This window comes from Panthera onca, chromosome B3 (assembly GCF_046562875.1).
Source record: "Panthera onca isolate mPanOnc1 chromosome B3, mPanOnc1 haplotype 2, whole genome shotgun sequence".
NCBI classification, from domain to species: Eukaryota; Metazoa; Chordata; class Mammalia; order Carnivora; family Felidae; genus Panthera; species Panthera onca.
Window position 1 is genome coordinate 120,224,490 of NC_138344.1, and position 18,002 is coordinate 120,242,491.

Sequence of the window (18,002 nt, forward strand, 5' to 3'; positions counted from 1 at the left end):
TGGAGTGGATAAATGGCAGCTAATCAGCCTTCCCCTGAAGATTAGTGGTACCATTATTGCTTCCTTCAGACAAAATCACTGCTACTTTGGCCATGGCACGTTGCTTAGGAAGGAACGATATAATCACAACTCTTCGGGGTAATCACAGATGCTATGTCTTGATGTACAAAATGCAGGTGCTGTCCGGCCCGCCTGGCCTCTTTAATCACGTTGTTCTTCTCTGACCCTGTATTCAGCCAAGCCCTTCTGTTGTCGGTGATGTATTCCTGAGGCATTTGGATGGTGGGTTGTAAAGTTCAATTTCACCAGGACAATTAGAGGCAGTGGTCCTGGGGAACGTACATGAGCTGAGAGTAGAGCCTTCTATCCTCCCACACAAACAGGTGGCTTTGGTGGCTGCTAGGTGCTCTATGTTTAGGATTTTCTTGACTCAGATGAGTATTGAAAACAAATATCCTCCAGCAACAACATGGTGGTGATGCCTTGGGCACCCGTCTGCAGTTTACCTGTGGTACCTCCCTTCCACGTTTTCTGTCCCCCGTGCCCTCCTGGCCCTCCCTGCTTGCTTAGTCTCTTTACTTTCTCTTTAAGAGTCAAAAACTACAGCCTGAGAGATCCGCTTAGAGTTGTTCCATCCAGTTCTTACCCATTCTCTTCTTCCCAGCAGCAGCCAAAACTCTCCCCCCCTCCCCCTCTTCCTTAACAGCGCAGTTGATGTGGTCCGAATTTCATGGAAACTAACCTATTTAAAGTTGGGCTTAATTTCTAATTACACTCAGGATGGGGGTGGGGGTTGTTTGGATTCTAAGGGAATTGTGGGTTGGTTCCCATGTAGCTCCACTGGCAAGGCTAGTGGGCCCAGCACTGTCGAAGGCCTTCTCATGCATCCTGGCTCTTGGCCATTATGACATTGCCACCACCCTGTGCCCATGTTCATCATGGTGGTTGATTTCTGACTTGCAAGAATTCATTAAAACACACACCACACACACACACACACATACACACACACACACACACACACACACACACACACACACACAAAACCTTTGTTACTGTGGAAATTTTCGGACATACAGAAAAGTAATCAACATGTACCCAATACCCAGCTTTAATAATTGTCAACATTTTGTCAGTCTCATTTAGAAGACTTTAGATCAGTGTTTCTCACAGTGTCAGTAGTGATCAACTTACATTAGGATTATCTGGGGATTTGTTTAAAATGCATATCCTCGAGCTCCCCTTTTCCCAGAGCAACTGATCCAGAAAGTTCTCTCTGCCAGGTCCAGTGATCTGCATGTCTAATAAGCTTCCCAGATAGTTCTTTGAAGAAGAAGACCAAAGCAGGAGGCATCACAATCCCAGACTTTAGCCTCTACTACAAAGCTGTCATCATCAAGACAGCATGGTATTGGCATAAAAACAGACACATAGACCAATGGAATAGACTAGAAACCCCAGAACTAGACCCACAAACGTATGGCCAACTCATCTTTGACAAAGCAGGAAAGAACATCCAATGGAAAAAAGACAGTCTCTTTAACAAATGGTGCTGGGAGAACTGGACAGCAACATGCAGAAGGTTGAAACTAGACCACTTTCTCACACCATTCACAAAAATAAACTCAAAATGGATAAAGGACCTGAATGTGAGACAGGAAACCATCAAAACCTTAGAGGAGAAAGCAGGAAAAGACCTCTCTGACCTCAGCCGTAGCAATCTCTTACTCGGCACATCCCCAAAGGCAAGGGAATTAAAAGCAAAAGTGAATTACTGGGACCTTATGAAGATAAAAAGCTTCTGCACAGCAAAGGAAACAACCAACAAAACTAAAAGGCAACCAACGGAATGGGAAAAGATATTTGCAAATGACACATCGGACAAAGGGCTAGTATCCAAAATCTATAAAGAGCTCATCAAACTCCACACCCGAAAAACAAATAACCCAGTGAAGAAATGGGCAGAAAACATGAATAGACACTTCTCTAAAGAAGACATCCGGATGGCCAACAGGCACATGAAAAGATGTTCAACGTCGCTCCTTATCAGGGAAATACAAATCAAAACCACACTCAGATACCACCTCACGCCAGTCAGAGTGGCCAAAATGAAGAAATCAGGAGACTATAGATGCTGGAGAGGATGTGGAGAAACAGGAACCCTCTTGCACTGTTGGTGGGAATGCAAATTGGTGCAGCCGCTCTGGAAAGCAGTGTGGAGGTTCCTCAGAAAATTAAAAATAGACCTACCCTATGACCCAGCAATAGCACTGCTAGGAATTTATCCAAGGGATACAGGAGTACTGATGCATAGGGGCACCTGTACCCCAATGTTTATAGCGGCACTCTCAACAATAGCCAAATTATGGAAAGAGCCTAAATGTCCATCAACTGATGAATGGATAAAGAAATTGTGGTTTATATACACAATGGAATACTACGTGGCAATGAGAAAAAATGAAATATGGCCTTTTGTAGCAACATGGATGGAACTGGAGAGTGTGATGCTAAGTGAAATAAGCCATACAGAGAAAGACAGATACCATATGGTTTCACTCTTATGTGGATCCTGAGAAACATAACAGAAACCCATGGGGGAGGGGAAGGAAAAAAAAAAAAAAAAAGAGGTTAGAGTGGGAGAGAGCCAAAGCATTAGAGACTGTTAAAAACTGAGAACAAACTGAGGGTTGATGGGGGGTGGGAGGGAGGGCAGGGTGGGTGATGGGTATTGAGGAGGGCACCTTTTGGGATGAGCACTGGGTGTTGTATGGAAACCAATTTGACAGTAAATTTCATATATTAAAAAAAAAAAAAAAAAAAAAGAATAAACAAATCAAAAAAAAAAATAAAAAAAAAATAAAAAAAAAGTTTATTTCTTTATTTGGAGAGAGAGTGTGCACGCAAGGGAGGGGCAGAGAGAGAGAGAATCCCAAGCAGGCTCCGAACTGTCAGCACAGAGTCCGACGCGGGGCTCAATCCCATGAACTGTGAAATCATGACCTGAGCCAAAATCAAGAGTCAGGTGCTTAACTGACTGAACCACCCAGGCGTCCCTTGAGATGGTTCTTATGCACGTTGAAGTTTGAGAACCACAGCCTTAGATAAATGTCTGTATAATTAGGCTTCCTGTTCTCATGGAATGTCTTAAGGGCACTACTTGCCCAACATCACTCACAGGGTCTTCTGATTCTTCAGGTGGAGGCTACAGAAAGGCCCAGAACCTGCAGCTCGATCTGTATGGCTGGTTCATCCATTTTTGCTCCTGGGAAGCTACACATGCTAACAACTAAAGCTCCAACTAAGACTCAAGGCCTCAATCCTAAGAAAGTGTTCTATAAATTAGTCTGTTAATCGTTGAAAGGAGGGCACCGTATCGTCTCTATCCTTTTGCGTTTTGAACTTCCTAGTCTGCCCTTAAACTCAACGATTTCAGTTGGGAGTTATACTGAAATAAGCCTAGGCATTACAGGGGCACCTGTGTGGCTCAGTTGAGCGTCTGCCTCTTGATTTTGGCTCGGTCAGTCTTGTGGTTTGTGGGTTCGAACCCCATGTCGGACTCTGCGCTGACAGTGCGGAGCCTGCTTAGGATTCTCTCTCTTTCCCTCTCTCTCTGCCCCTCCCCCGTGCTTGCTTGCACGCTCTCTCTCTTTCAAAAATAAATACAAATAAAATAAAATAAAATAGAGAAACACGGCAGCGTCTGTAATTCTCTCATGTGGGTTATGGGCCTTGGTCTAGAAAGAGAAATACAGATAAATAAAGCACTTGGAATATGCTAATTTGCCCTCACTTTTGAAACCCCCTCTCCTCCATAGACATGAGTCTAGTGGGTTCTCACAAACCCTGTTTTTCTGTTTTTCAGGTCAGGAAGGAGGGCTTCTGAAGAAATAGAAGAGTATGTTCCCAGCATATTCTTATGGCATCCTCTGGGGACCTTTGCTAGCCGTGCAGGCTTCGCGGGCATCATCCGTTCAGCCTCTGTTGGACTTAACATTAGAAAATGGAACACATCTGACCGCAATCTGTCCCTTTAGTTATGCACGTTGAATCAAGAGTTCAGTTAATGCTGCTTCCTCAGCCGGCGGTCTGGACCCTGGCACTGATGTCCCCGTCCCTCTCCCACCCTGTGGTTTTTAGAATTGGACGTCCAGGTATCAGAGTGCTGACCCATGGGTTCTGCTTATTGGTACAGATGGGAAGAAGCAGCACCGGCTTTCTAAACCCAGCCTTCTCCTAAGACTTACATCAAAGAGAGAGAAAGAAGGTTTCTAGGCAAAGATAGAGTGTAAAGGCAGAGCCACTGGACGCCAGTCCCCCTGGGGGTGAGAGGAGCATCCGTGTCATAGTCTGTGGAACGGTCCCCCGCACAGCTTGTGCCACCGTATATGGCAGACCTGGTTGCCTAATTAGGTCTGACCAAGCTGATGGAGGAAAGTGGGTCCAGAGACAGTTTCATCTAGGAGAAAGGATACCCACAGTGACAATTTGGGCGGTTTCTTTCTGTGTCTGAAGTTGATTTTCCTCTTTCCTTTCCTTCTTTTTGGGGGCAGTCACCGCCTCAGACAGCAGAGCTTGGATGGATCAGATGACGGAGGAGGTAAGATACCTTTGGAGGAAATCAAAAAAGCTTCCAGAGAGGCTCCACGGCCCCCAGAGCATTTCCTGGGTTGCAGCGAAGGCACTGTTTGCCACAGCCTTACCGGGCTGCAGTGGCCGCATCCTGTCATGTCTCCGTGCCTCGGGGGAGCGCTGCTTCCTCTGCCTGGAGCACCTCGCCTCCGGGGTTATCCTCCAGCCCTACTTGTCCTTCGCAACTCTGCGGAAGCATCACCTGCTCTCACGTGTCCCCCCCGTCACCACACCACTGCCTCTCTGACTCAGAAGTTTCTCCCCTGTGCTCCCGCAGCGTGCTGGGCAAACTTGAGTTATAATAGCTAATGTTTATTGGGTGTTTATTCTGCCGGGCGCTATTCTACCAGTTTATATGTGTTAAAGCGTTTAGTCATCACAACGACCCCATGAGATGGCGCTATTCTCCCCATTTTACAGATGAGGAAACTAACATACAGAGACATTAAGTAAGTCTTCTTTCCAGTTCGTTTTAAACTCTGTGGTCCAGTGAGGATGGTTTCCACTGCTACGTAGCTACTCTTTTCTTCTATGGTGTCTAATCTGCCATTAAGGCCATTCGGTGAATTTGTTCTTTCAGATAATTGTATTTTTCACCTCTAGAAGCTCCATTCAGTTTTGTGTCTTCCATAATTTGATTATGTTTTGCTTCATCGTTGACGGTAGCCTTTATAGTAGCTGTTTTAAAGTCCTTTCCTGCTAATTCTATCATCTCTGTGTTTTCTTCTACTGACTGATTTTTCTTCTGGTTACAAGACATATTTTTCTGCCTCTTCGCGCGATTGGTAGTTTTTTATTGGATGCTGGTCATTGTGAAAGCTGCTCTGTTGAGTGTCTGGACCTTGTTTCTGTTTTAGTAGGCAATTATATCTGTTTTAGGGGACAGTTAACGAATTTGTTAGTCAACTTGGTCATTTTGTTTTTAAGCTTTATTAGGGCAAGTCTAGAGCTAACTTTATTGTTTTCATACTTTAAAAAGTTTATTAGAGACAGTATTAGCAAAATGTCAGTTCTTAACAACTATAGATGCAGTATAATCCTAATCAGACTCCCAGCAAGTTTCTGGATATTGACAAACTAATTCTAAGGTTTACATGGAGAAGAAAAAGAACCAGAATATTCCCTCCCTCTCCCCCTTCCCCCCCCCCCCCTCTTTTTTCCCATAGAGTTAACTTTAAACATTAAGATCCCCAGGCATCCCTGCCTGGTGGTTCACAGGACTCTCCACTCTGCCTGGGTGGAGCTGAGCATCTTCCAGTTCTCTGTAAGCTGTGGGGATTGTTCTTTCTTGGTAGTAATTCGTCGTCCATCCATGTGGAACTTGACCCTATACACACACAGCTTAGAGTGCAATCAGTCTAGATTTCTGCGGCCCGTCTGCTACATAGGTCCTCTCTCTCATCCTCTGCTTCTCTGGTTCCAGCCACCGTCGCCTACCTAAATTTTGACCTCTGTCTCCTCAACTCCACGAGATCTCCATGATCCACTTGGCGTTCCCCCTCCCTGGGCCAGAGTCCAGGAGGTGTACACCCAGGCAGGAAGCCAGGGCGGATGGTAAGGTCTCACTCATTTCCCTTCTCTCAGGGATCACTGTCCTGCACTTCCTACTGCCTGCAGTCTGCACACAGTTGTGTCTGTGTTATTTCCAGGTTCCTAAGTGTCCCCTGCAGGAAGGTATTCCCGGTGCTGGTTACTCTGTCATGGCTGCAGGTGGAGCCCCAAAGCTTTCAGTAACTAACCTTTGCATGTGACCACAAAGTGAAATGGAGCATTAAATCTAGAAAGCTTAGATTACCTGTGTTTCGGCTGCCTCACAGGACTGGGGACATGTGAGACGTGTGAACCATACTGGGATAATGGTCGAAATATAGATTCCCAGGCCCAGCAATCAGAAGCTGGAGTTGGGGCCCAGAGATCTGTATTAATGTAAATACACTCCCTGGACGAATATTTTGCACACCGAAGTGTGTCAGGCCTGCTGTAATGCCTCAAAAGTCAGGATTGAGGACAGGAATGGACAGGAAGTATGAAAAGGTACTTCTGCCTTATTTCACGCCAAAGGGGTTTTAAGGTAAAAACGTAGTCATAGGAGGTCAGGAATTCAGCTTCCGCTCTGAGATTTAGAGAGAGCTCCTGAGCACGGCTTCATCGTTCTTAAGTATTTGACTCTTCTTTTTCTATTATCTCTTATCGACAAGGTCATTTTTTTTTCACCAGATCTTCTTCCTTAGCTCTACTCACTCAACTCCTTGTCGCTGGCAAACTCGTCCACCCACTAATGATTCCCAGTTAAATGAGCCCCTGTTAAATGAGGGATCCCGCGTTTCTGTTCCCAAGTCTCTTTCCCAACACGTGTACCTGGGTTGTCTCGTGTCAGTGCCAGATGTGGTGGCTCCGTGATTGGTGGCTGCTGGCCACACTTTTGATCTGCCTGTCCTCACAGATTGTCTCTCCGGACGTTGATTGCACAGGATGGCAGGGTGATCATCCAGGACGATGGGCCAAAGAACTCAGGGAGACAGGGGCCCTCCTGGACATTGACAAGGCTGTTAGGTGGTTAAGCAGCAGTGAGTGTGGACATTACGATGCTGCTAACTCTGAGGTGCTCATTAAACTCATGGTCTACAGAAGGTTTACTCAACTGGTATCTTTTCCCGGCCTCCTCCTACCCTAAACCTTAAACCTCTTTCTAACTCCCTTCAAAGGACTTCTGAAATCCTTCTTTCTCCATTTTTTGCGATGTGTGAAAATGCTACATTTCAAGGAATAACTGTTCAACATTACAGCACTCATTACCTCTGAATGCTGAAGTTAACACACATCATAAACGTGTGTTATTAGAAGGTTGTGCTGGCTGCCGTTGTGACGTCGTCACATTGGAAGTAAAGGATTTCAGCTTTGAGCACCTCTGCAGGCCATCTCGTCCCAGCCTGTCATTTCACATGTGACAGCACCAAAGCTTAGAGATCATCATACAAAATAGGGTTCTGAGAGGGACTCTGGTCTTCTGACTCACAAAAGAACGCTCGCTCTCCTAGCGCTTATCCACCAGTATCACTGCCATCACCACTCATCACCAAACTCCTTTAATTCTCAAGACAAATCTATGAGAAAGTCTTTAAAAATCACCTTCATTGAGGTCTAATGTACATACAAGAAACTGAATCCACTTAAAATGCACCAGTTGAGTTGTGACAGGTGTATACACCCCATGAAACCGCTTCCGTAATCAAATATGGAACATTTGCCCCTCCAGAATTTCTCATGCCCCTTTCCAGTCCATCCTTCCTCTGCCCCTGTCTCCAGGCGACTACTGATTCGTTTTTTGTCACTCTAGGGCGGTTCGCATTTTCTGGAGTTTTATGTAAGTTGAATCATAAGTACATATGCTGTTGTGTCTGGCTTTTTTCGCTCATTGCGACGATTTTGAGTTTATCCAGGTTGTTGTATATATCGTTAGCCTGTTACGTTTATTGATGAGTACTATTCCGGTGTATGGACATACCACATTTTGGTTATCTGTTCACCTGGCAGTGGACATTTTGGATTGCTTGCAATCTCCATATTAAAGATGAGCTGACTAAGGCAAAGAGAAACATCCTTGCCAAAGGTCACACAACTAGTAAGTGATGACACTTGGAAGGCGGCTGTGCTCACCTCTATACCACCAACACTACACAGCCCAGCACCAGGATTTGAATACAGATCTTGACCCCAGAGTCCTTGCTCCTGGCCTCTGGGCTGTCACAGATGGTGTGACCCTCAGCTATGTTGGTGTCTCCTTCCACAGGTGGGTTGTATTCATGTCAGCTCCCACGTTTGTAATGTAGAGTGCCTAGCGTGACTGATAGGATGCTTAATACAATTCCATGAAGGAAGGAGAGAAGAAAGAAATCTATTTTCAGAGAATACTCCTAGTATTTCTTTTTCCCTTTCATAAACTTGAAGTGTGAAATTAGTGATTTGGCCTTTATTTTGGCTCTGGAGGTTTAACACGTAAAACCCCCTTCCTTGTCACAGTGTACTTGATTTTACCTTCTAGGAGGGATGCCTCTTCCCCGGCATAAATCTGTTTTCCATGCAGTTATGCCTGAGTCCTTTAATGGAAAATCAGTTCATATGTTACACTTCACACTCGACTTCGTCTATTTGACTGTATGTGAATGTTTAGAATCCATTTTGCAGTAGGAATCATATGTTACCTATAACTAGTTTTTAGAATTATCTTTGCTCAGAGAATTACTTGGTTGGCTAGTGAAGGCTGTTCCTTTGAACTTAGAATAGCCAGTGGGTGGGGACACTCCATGAATGATTGCCCTGAACCATCCATGGATGCTCATTCAGCAATGCCATTAAGCAGATCTTTGGGTGCCTTATGAGGGAACCTACTGGTCCCCATAATAAAATCACACCCAGGTTCTTCAAGGTCATTGGTGCGAGGAGCTTTGTCACCTGGGAAGAGGCTGCTAGTTTCCTTGTACTTGGTAGGGGTGACAATTGGCCAGCAATCCCAAAGGAGACTGAATCTTAGGGAGTAGATACAAGGATCCAAGGTCTTCGATCCAAGCAGGCGGTCTCATTCCACTACCAGTCTTAGAGGTTAGACTTTATTGAAGAAAGGCAGCAGGTGTTCGTACAATGCCTCCTGTGGCCAGGACTGCCCTGATGCCAGAGATAGTGGCGAGTAAGGCAGCCCTTGCCCTCCGAGAGATTCTGATGTAGTGAGAAATGCCCCCTCCGTTCCCTCCCTGTCTTGTCTAGGAAATTTCCAGGAGCCATGTTTCTGAGATCTGTGTCTCAGCATTTAGCCTCCCAAGCTCTGGGCACGTGTTCTCCTTCTTCCCTGGGGAAGATGCCCAGGGAGGGAAGAGAAATGCTTCTTCCATCGATGTGTCAGACTTCCAAGGAAGAGAGCAGGAAAATAGAAGAAGAAAGGGGCTTTTAGGATAAGATTTGTTTTTAGAATGAGAAACAGGAGTGAGTGACGTTTGGAGGTGGTTTAGAGTCTGCTGGTTAGCTAGAATGTCCTGCACAGGACTGTTTGCAAGGCCATGGTGGACCACAAGCTTGCATACCCTGAGGGGCCAGACAGATACCATACACACATGAAACAGCACACATGTGAGACAGTAAAGGATAGGGGGGCCTGTGGTAAACCTAGAGAGGAGATGGCATAGCCTGAAAGTTCAAATTCATATTTCAGAAAATGACAAAGAATTTTCGAAATCACTTCATTAACAGAACAAAATGCACCTGCAAGTTGGATTAGGCCTTTGGCAAGTGATCTGCGAACGTATCATCAGACTTTGTATGGCTGTGCTCAACGGGAACACAGAACTTTGTTGGGAAGACGAAACAGAAGAGATGAGAAGCGTTATGGAACTAAGACAGCAGCAGTATACTGGATGGCAGAGGCAGCCAGTGGTGGTTGCTGTGTTCGTGATTTCCATTAGGGCCACAGTTCAGGCGACAAAGAAATCCCTGTGGGCTGAGGATGCTTCAGGAGGAAGGAAGAATGAGCAGTAGGTCCTGAAGGCCAGGCAGGATTTGAAGGAGGAGAAGAGTGCGAAGGGCCTTCCTGGTGAGGCCTGGCAAGATGAGCTGGTTCTACAGAGCAAAGCCCTGATTCTGGTCCGTTCTCAGCTACAGATTTTCAGTGTCCCATATAAACTGCCTTTAATGAAGTTCGGAGATTGCCATTCATCTAATTTGCTGATTCCAAGTGGAATCACTCACAAGAGTTGACACAATGTTTCAGGGAAGTTGGGAGTCATGAGTATGAGAATAGCTGAGAATGATGGACAGCCAGAGCCCCCAAATGACCCCAGGGTCCCCAAATTGTAGGATGGCCACACTTACCTTTCTTATTTAGATGGCCATCCTTTAGTGGCACGATTATCCATCCCGATCCTTGGAATCAAGTTTCTGGTTTACACTAAGGCGTTCGGACTTCTTCTGTCATGGAAGGTTGTGTGGTGTTAGAAGAAAGAACATCAGATCTGGAATAGGATCGAACCCAGGCTCTACAAGTGACTTTGGGTGAGTCATTCATTCAACCACCATTTGTTGAGTACCTACTCTGCGGTACTCAGGGCTGGGCTCTGGGGCTATGGTGTTGAAGAAAACGTGCGGTCCTTGGCCTCCTACTGTTTAGAGCTTGGTCAGGGAAACGGGAACTACGCAAATGGTCACACAACTAGATAAGTAAGGACAAGTGATGATTGAGCTCACTAAAGGCAGAGCTCAGAGCGCCATGAGAGAGAAAAGTGCAAAAACCTGACTTGGATTGGGTGATGAGGGAAGGCCACCCTGAAGCAGTGGTTTTTACACTTCAACCAGAAGGAAGAGTGAAGTTTCCAGGAGGGAGGGTGCGAGCGGGGGGCTGGGGGGACCCTGGTAGAGGAGACTGCAGGTGCAAAGTCTTGTCACCTCTCCCAACTCCAGAAGGGTTTCCAGCTCCAAAACACAGCTCTCAGAAAGGGAACTCTGGATAGAGTGTGAAGCTTTGAAGACGAACTTTGAGAAGCACAGAGATGGGGAAGAGCATTTTCTTGTCCTTAAAAGATGGATAATATTCAGGGTGAAACGACTTCTGAAAGTACAATTAGACACAGACTCAAATTTCAAATAGTTTGTCTCAGAGTTAAGGTCAAGTTAGGAAGGAACCTGTGAGCCCCCAAAGATGTCTTTCACAAGTAGAAAGTCTCTAAAAACAGGAGCTTTAAAAGAAAGGATTAGCTCTTTCTCACATTTCACCACTGCAACTTGGCATGATCCAGGACCGTGGGCAGAATTCTCACTGCCTCTTCCCACCATCTCATCCCCACTGGAGAGGGCTGTGCTCTTTGCAACTCGGATTCAGTTTTGACAGAATCGAATACCTCCAAACCTTGGGAATAATAAATCCTTATGGCCGACCAAAAAGTGTTTAATTCCTAAAGGACCAGCCGGGTTGAGCCACTTCTAGCCAGGGGCAATTGGGGACTTAATTCTGTAAGTGTAGCAATCTGGATGATCTGAGAGCTCTGAGTTTAAGGGTAATTGCTCAATTTTCTGGCCATGTCAACAGGGAAAATAGGTAAAAGTGGCTGAACACAGCCAAGCAATGAGGCTGGATGAGATGTGAGATGCTAGACTGTCAGTGGAATTAGAAAAATGCCATCTGTAGGGGGCTGGCGCGCCCTCACCCCTGTCTTCCCCTCTCCCCATTCATCGCCTACCCTGGGCTTCCCATCTCTCTTTTGGGCTGCTTCTCGCTCCTTGCTTAATCTTCCCCGCCTACTCTGTGTCCCTTCTGCAAACAGCAGAGCCGCTATGAGCCTGCACAGCTTCAATGTGGAGAAAGAGAAAGTGGAAAGAATTAAGTACAGATAAATTAGAACCCTGACATCTCAATTCCTTTCCCTTGCTTAGTAAGAACGTTCCATTAGGGCAGCGTTCAGCATACGGGACTTCTTAGTTGGTTCCCAAACCTACTTCCTTTGCCTCCCTAATCTTTTTAAACTATTACAGTCAGCACTAATTTTTTGATTAAATAACGTTCCTTAAAATCTATTTGTTTTTTCTAAGTTCAGAGTCAGTAGAAGTGGGCGCTAAGGTTTTCCTGAACTCACGCCTGCCCACCCTTCCCTGACACCCAAGCAAGGACTCCTTTAGCTGAACATTTGCATCACAGGGGTGGGGCCTGTGGGGGGAGTGGGGGGGGGGGGGATACTCGCTGGTGCAAGGGCTGGCTGTCATGTCTGTTGTGTCTCCGCTTTGGTCTCTGTATATGAGGTAACAAATTTGGAAAAGGAGCCATTCTTTTTTTTTTTTTTTTTAAGTTTATTTATTTTGAGAGAGAGAGAGAGAGCACACACAAGCAAGTGGGGGAGAGGCAGAAAGACAGGGAGAGGGTGAGAATCCCAAGCAGGCTCCTCACAGAGCCCAGTGCAGGGCTCAACCTCACGAACGACGAGATCATGACCTGAACCAGATTAAGAGTTGGACGCTTTACCAACTGAGCCACCCAAGAGCCTCCTCTTTAAATTTTTTTGTATTTTTGAGAGAGAAAGAGAGAGAGCCTTAAGCAGGCTCCATGCTCAACACAGAGCCCAGTGCAGGGCTTGATCCCACAACCTCAGGGTCATGACCTGAACCAAAATCGACAATGGGATGCTCAACCAATGGAGCCCCCCCGGCACCCCAAGAGAAAAGTCATTCTCGTGGGAAACGGCATTGGTAATTCGTGTTTGCGCTCACTGCGAGCCAGGCCCTGTGGTTTTACCTGCCGTGGCCCTCACAGCGGCTCTCGGAGGAGACACTGATTATCACCCCTGTACAGAGGAGGAAATGGAAGCCTTGGCACGTGAAGCCGTTCAGAGAAGTCACATGGCTGTTTCGCAGCGATGTGCTGGTTACTGTTTTGACCACTGGCTGTCCAGGGGAGCAAAGTCCTCGCGGGTTAGTGTTTGCCGATTTCTGTGGCGTCAGTATCCCCACCGTGACTGGTCTCGGGCTCCCAGAAGGACATCACTGACCACAGAGCTGGGAAGACATGGGCAGGAGCACACGAGTAGATCCTAGTTCTACCCTACAGGTAGAGAAGGGAGAAATTATCACAGGAGCATGGATAAAGTGAAATGTAAAATTTAGGAAGTGCTGAGTTTTGACTGTTGATTGCCTTTGTTTTTAATATAATTTATCTGGTTATGAGGGTGTATAGCTTAGTCCTTAATGATGTTTACGTGTAACAGCTTGCAGGCAGTATTCCTAATAATTTAGCTCTTGGCTCTTACAGGCCAGTATGAGCTGCTCCGGCACACCCCCGCTAGCTCGTAGGCAGTGGAGCTGGATTGCAGACGTGGTCTTCGGGACTCCCGAGCACTCTGCTGTCACAGCCGTCCTCGTCCTTGTTGAAGCATCGGGTTGGTGTCTCAACCCTGCTTATTGAGGAAGCTAGTCTCCACTCATTTTTCTAGCCCCCTGTTGCAGATCCCTTCCCACCCCGGTTCTCAGACTAGCCTGCCGGCCTGTGTCCTCGGCTCTGCCGACCCTCCCACCCTCAGGTTTCGCCTACAGGAGTGGCCCGGCTGACAGGCATAAGCCGAAGAGACCAGGCTCGTGCAGCTCCGTGACATGAAACAGAATCTTTAGGTTTGACTGTTCCTCTCTTGTTATGCTTCGTTTTTTATCAAATCCGTGGAAATCACTTTTAGATGATGATTTCTTGTGCCCGTGCTGAGTCTTCCAGAGAGGAGAACCTGCTTTGGAGGTTTCCCCGGGCTTCGGTGGGTGGCAGCAGGTGTATCGGGTGTTTGGGACGTTTGTGAGAACCAAGGCTCCACAGGGCTCCTCCTGGGGCTGAAGGGCCATGTTTGTAGTTTTCACACCAACCTGCCCCTTTGAGGTATAGCAGAGGAGACAGACTGACACCTCAGAGACATGGACACTTGAAAGACTGCATGGGACGTGGGGGAGCCCCAGCCAAGGGTGCTGAATCATGGTGTGGGCTGAGGGCATAATGGGGCTGCAGGTGGAATCTGTGCAGGTTAATTGCATTATGGAAAATGAATTTTATTACAGTGATTCTAAACAAAAGATTTGCTGTGCTCTACCAGTAGGCCACAACTATGGCTGGAACATTTGAAAAGACTCCTCTGTAACCAAATGTGACAGAAAGAGTTGGTTGGGCAATATATATACATATATGTACATATACATATACATATACATATACATATACATGTATACATATCGTGAGATATATTCCTTTTTTCCTTTTCTAACATTTACTTATTTTGTTTCTTTTTTTTTTTTAACATTTATTTATTTTTGAGAGACAGAGACAGAGCATGAGTGGGGGAGGGACGGAAAGGGAGACACAGAATCCGAAGCAGGTTCCAGACTCTAAGCTGTCAGCACAGAGCCCGACATGGGGCTCAAACTCACGAACGGTGAAATCATGACCTGAGCTGAAGTTGGATGCGTCACCAACTGAGCCACCCAGGTGCCCCCATGAGATACATCGTAATGGACACCCCAGAATAAGATTGTCTTAGAGATAGAATAGTCCTTCTTCGTTGATAAGGAAACCTAGGACCAGAGTTGATAAGTAATTGCCTGAGTTCAGCAAATTGGGGCAGATCTGGGACCCATGTTTCCTGGTTTCTAATCGGGCACACCCTGCAGTACAACTCTGCGGACCAGAAATCTGGGAATTCAGTTCTTCCTTGATAGGCAGTTAAAGTCACGTTCTTGGCAGCAAAAGAAAAAGGGGCATTAGTAGATACAGACTCTAGAGGCCACAGGGTTAACTTCTGTATTCTCCAATGTGGGTATGGCCAGTGCTGGTCCTCAGAGTGAGTGAGACACCAGAGGGGGTCACATGGAACTTGCCAGAAATTTCTTCAATGTAGCCAGAGAAGTTGCTTTTACTTACTTACTTACTTACTTATTTATTTATTTGCAGGAGGTGATTCAAGGTCCCATGACCCTACCCTAAGCAAAGTATGCACTACCATAGAGTAGGCGTCTACAAATTGACTCCACAAACATGGGAGAGACTGGTTTGGCTATATTCTTCTGGCATCCCCAAAAGGCAGGGGCGTCTGTGAGAACCAAGTTGAGCTTTCCGCAGATCTTAGTTCTGTTTGTCAGCTCGGTTACGTAATACCTTACCCCCCATCCAGCTGCAAAGCAGAGCCCAGTGTCTTGACCGGACCTCTTGCTCTGTTGGCAGAGCTGGGACCGGGTGCTTTACGCCACGCGTGGTGCCCTAAAATCTCTAGGTCTCACCAGACTTTCCAGACTTACAGTCACGGATGTCTTTACCTGAAACGTGGCTGACAGTGACTTTTCTGGGTTCTATTTCCTCTGTTCCTGTGCACAGCCTGCTTCCATGTGCCCATCTGAAGAGGCAGAATAGGAGAATGGAAGCGAAAGCCTGGTGCCATGCGTGCACACGTGCTTTATATGAGGCGCATTGTATTAACCTTCCTCCAGGAACACCCACGGAGAGAAAGCTCCGTCAGCACTCTGTCATGCTATAGTCAGTTTAGGGGAATGTGATTAATAATAAATCATCCAACGTCAACCACTGACAAAAGTAAAAGAGAGCTAAATCTCCCTGAAATCATTATAGAGATCAAGGTATTTATTCTGTAGCTCCTTGGATTCTGTCCCGGTTGAATACAGGAGACAGGATCGGGATAGGACAAAACTAATCGCATTTAGTTTTGTGAGACCGTGGGAGAAGTGTCGGCAAGCAGTGTTCCAGCTTTCGGGGAGGGGCATGGGGACTTCACGCAATTGTGAGGGGAGCGGACAAATAAGGAATCAAAGGGCCCGAATGCAGCAGACAGGCCGTGTTGCTGAGAACTACTGCCGGAGGGAGCTTGTAGACAGCTCAGATTTTTATTTGACTAGAAAGAAATAGAGGCTCAGTTTTCTAGGAGGTCTGTCTCAAAAGATGGGACTGTATACATAGGCATCATGTTCCCTGCATGTACAAAGACAGGTAGAGTCGTGGAGTTGTTCCAGACCGTCTTTGTGACCCAAACACAGCAAGTTGCGCCCTGGGATAGCTGTAGACTGTTCTCCCAGAGAGATGGCCAGGGTGCAGACCTGACAGCCAGGTGTTGCTTAGGGGAGATGGGAAGGGACAGGCATGTTTATGCTCGGAGGTTGGACTTAGCTCCCCTCTTAGCCCTCAGCTGGAGAAGTCTTTTCTTTCTGACGTATCACACATGGAAATGTGTTTCTAAAGAAGGATTAGGTAGGGGCACCTGGGTGGCTCAGTCAGTTGGGCGTCCGACTTCGGCTCAGGTCATGATCTCGCGGTCTGTGAGTTCGAGCCCCGCGTCGGGCTCTGTGCTGACGGCTCAGAGCCTGGAGCCTGTTTCAGATTCTGTGTCTCCCTCTTTCTCTGACCCTCCCCTGTTCATGCTCTCTGTCTCAAAAATAAATAAATGTTAAAAAAAAAACTAAAAAAAAAATAGAAGGATTAGGTATAGTAGAAATCTAGGGGAAAGGTAACGGGGGCCTGACTCTCTTACCCCAGTAAGAGATGAACCTGATATGGCCAAATGGTAGATCTTACTCTGTAGCTTTATGTTCTGCCAGTTTTCTCAAAGTTCACAGATGTTGGGGTGTGTGTGTGTGTGTGTGTGTGTGTGTGTGTGTCTATTCGTCTATATATACACACACAGGAGGACACACACTGGGAATGTGATTCCTGAGTCCATAAGTGTGGTTGACGGACTAGGTTTACCTAAAAGACCCTTTAAGAGAAAGCTCTTGAAAGATGATTACAGAATTGAGACACCATCATTTAAAAGTGCCCGAGGCAAACGCCTTTGAAAATTGCAGCAGCGGAGGGACAGAGAAAGAACCACGCAGCCCTTGATTGTTGCGCTGTTCCCTCAGGACCCGTTCTCCCCCTCCCCCTCTGTTTCTCATCTGATAAGAGAGAGAGCAGCACTAAGACTCCTCATCTATCTTATGAAAATCCGATTCGGAATGGCTGTGATCAAAACCAGCTGGCTGTCACCAGCAGTGGCCTCGCGCGGAGGGAACCGCTCAGAAGCGTTCCGTATGTGGGAGTGTCACGGGTGGCACCGATCAAAGTGGCATTTTTTTAATAAATATATATAAGGAAAAACACAAAACCTAAGGATTTAGAATAAAAGCAGTGTAGTTTGTCTTGTTTTTTTCAATGTAACACGAAGAGGATGAAATAGAATCAGATATGCCTGGTTTCTAACGTCCCTACTTCCACGGGCGGCTCTGAGAAGGCGCTCTGTGTCACGTTAACACTGTATCACTCATCTTGGGCCTTACTGAAGAGAGTGGAAAGTTCCTCAGTTTCCATTCCTTCCAGCCACTTTTTCCTCGTCGCTTTTAAAGTCCTTTACCCCTCCTTGTCCTTAGCACATCTCTACAGATCAAAGCTGGAAGCGCCAGCGACCTCCGAAAGCTAACAGAGTGGCAGGGAGCGTTCCTGTTCATCGTCCTCCGTTTCCTTCAACTGTCAGTGACCGGTGGGTGTGATGTTCCCTGGAGGCCACCTCGGCAGGTGGCAGCGGGGTCCTCCCCGTGTCGGGCTCCTGGGCTGAATGGTATCTTTCTCCCTAGAGAACTCTTGTGCTCACGAGCGCTACCTTTGAATTGCTGGGAAGACTCGATCTTGTAAGCACACCATGGACTTGGGTGGGGGGATGCGGCCAATCTCATTCTGGGGTGTTGCGTTCATGGCTCCTTGCGAAATGTGCAACCATCCCGCTGTGGGTACCGGAACACAGCTCCAGAGGTCCGGCCCTCACACACCACGACGTACCACGAGCCGCGTTGCCACTCTTAGCGAAGCGCCCCCTCTGCCCGCGATCCGGCCAGCA

General features: G+C 46.8%; 1 protein-coding gene across 1 annotated transcript in view; it reads left to right on the forward strand.

The window, feature by feature from the left end:
- IFT43 (intraflagellar transport 43) overlaps window positions 1-18,002 on the forward strand; it is an 82,259-nt gene that overhangs the window by 54,911 nt on the left and 9,346 nt on the right. The window contains exons 4-5 of the mRNA XM_078447983.2: window positions 3,863-3,895; window positions 4,551-4,597. Coding sequence (XP_078304109.1) covers window positions 3,863-3,895; window positions 4,551-4,597 — 80 coding nt within the window. The remainder of the gene's footprint in view (window positions 1-3,862; window positions 3,896-4,550; window positions 4,598-18,002) is intronic.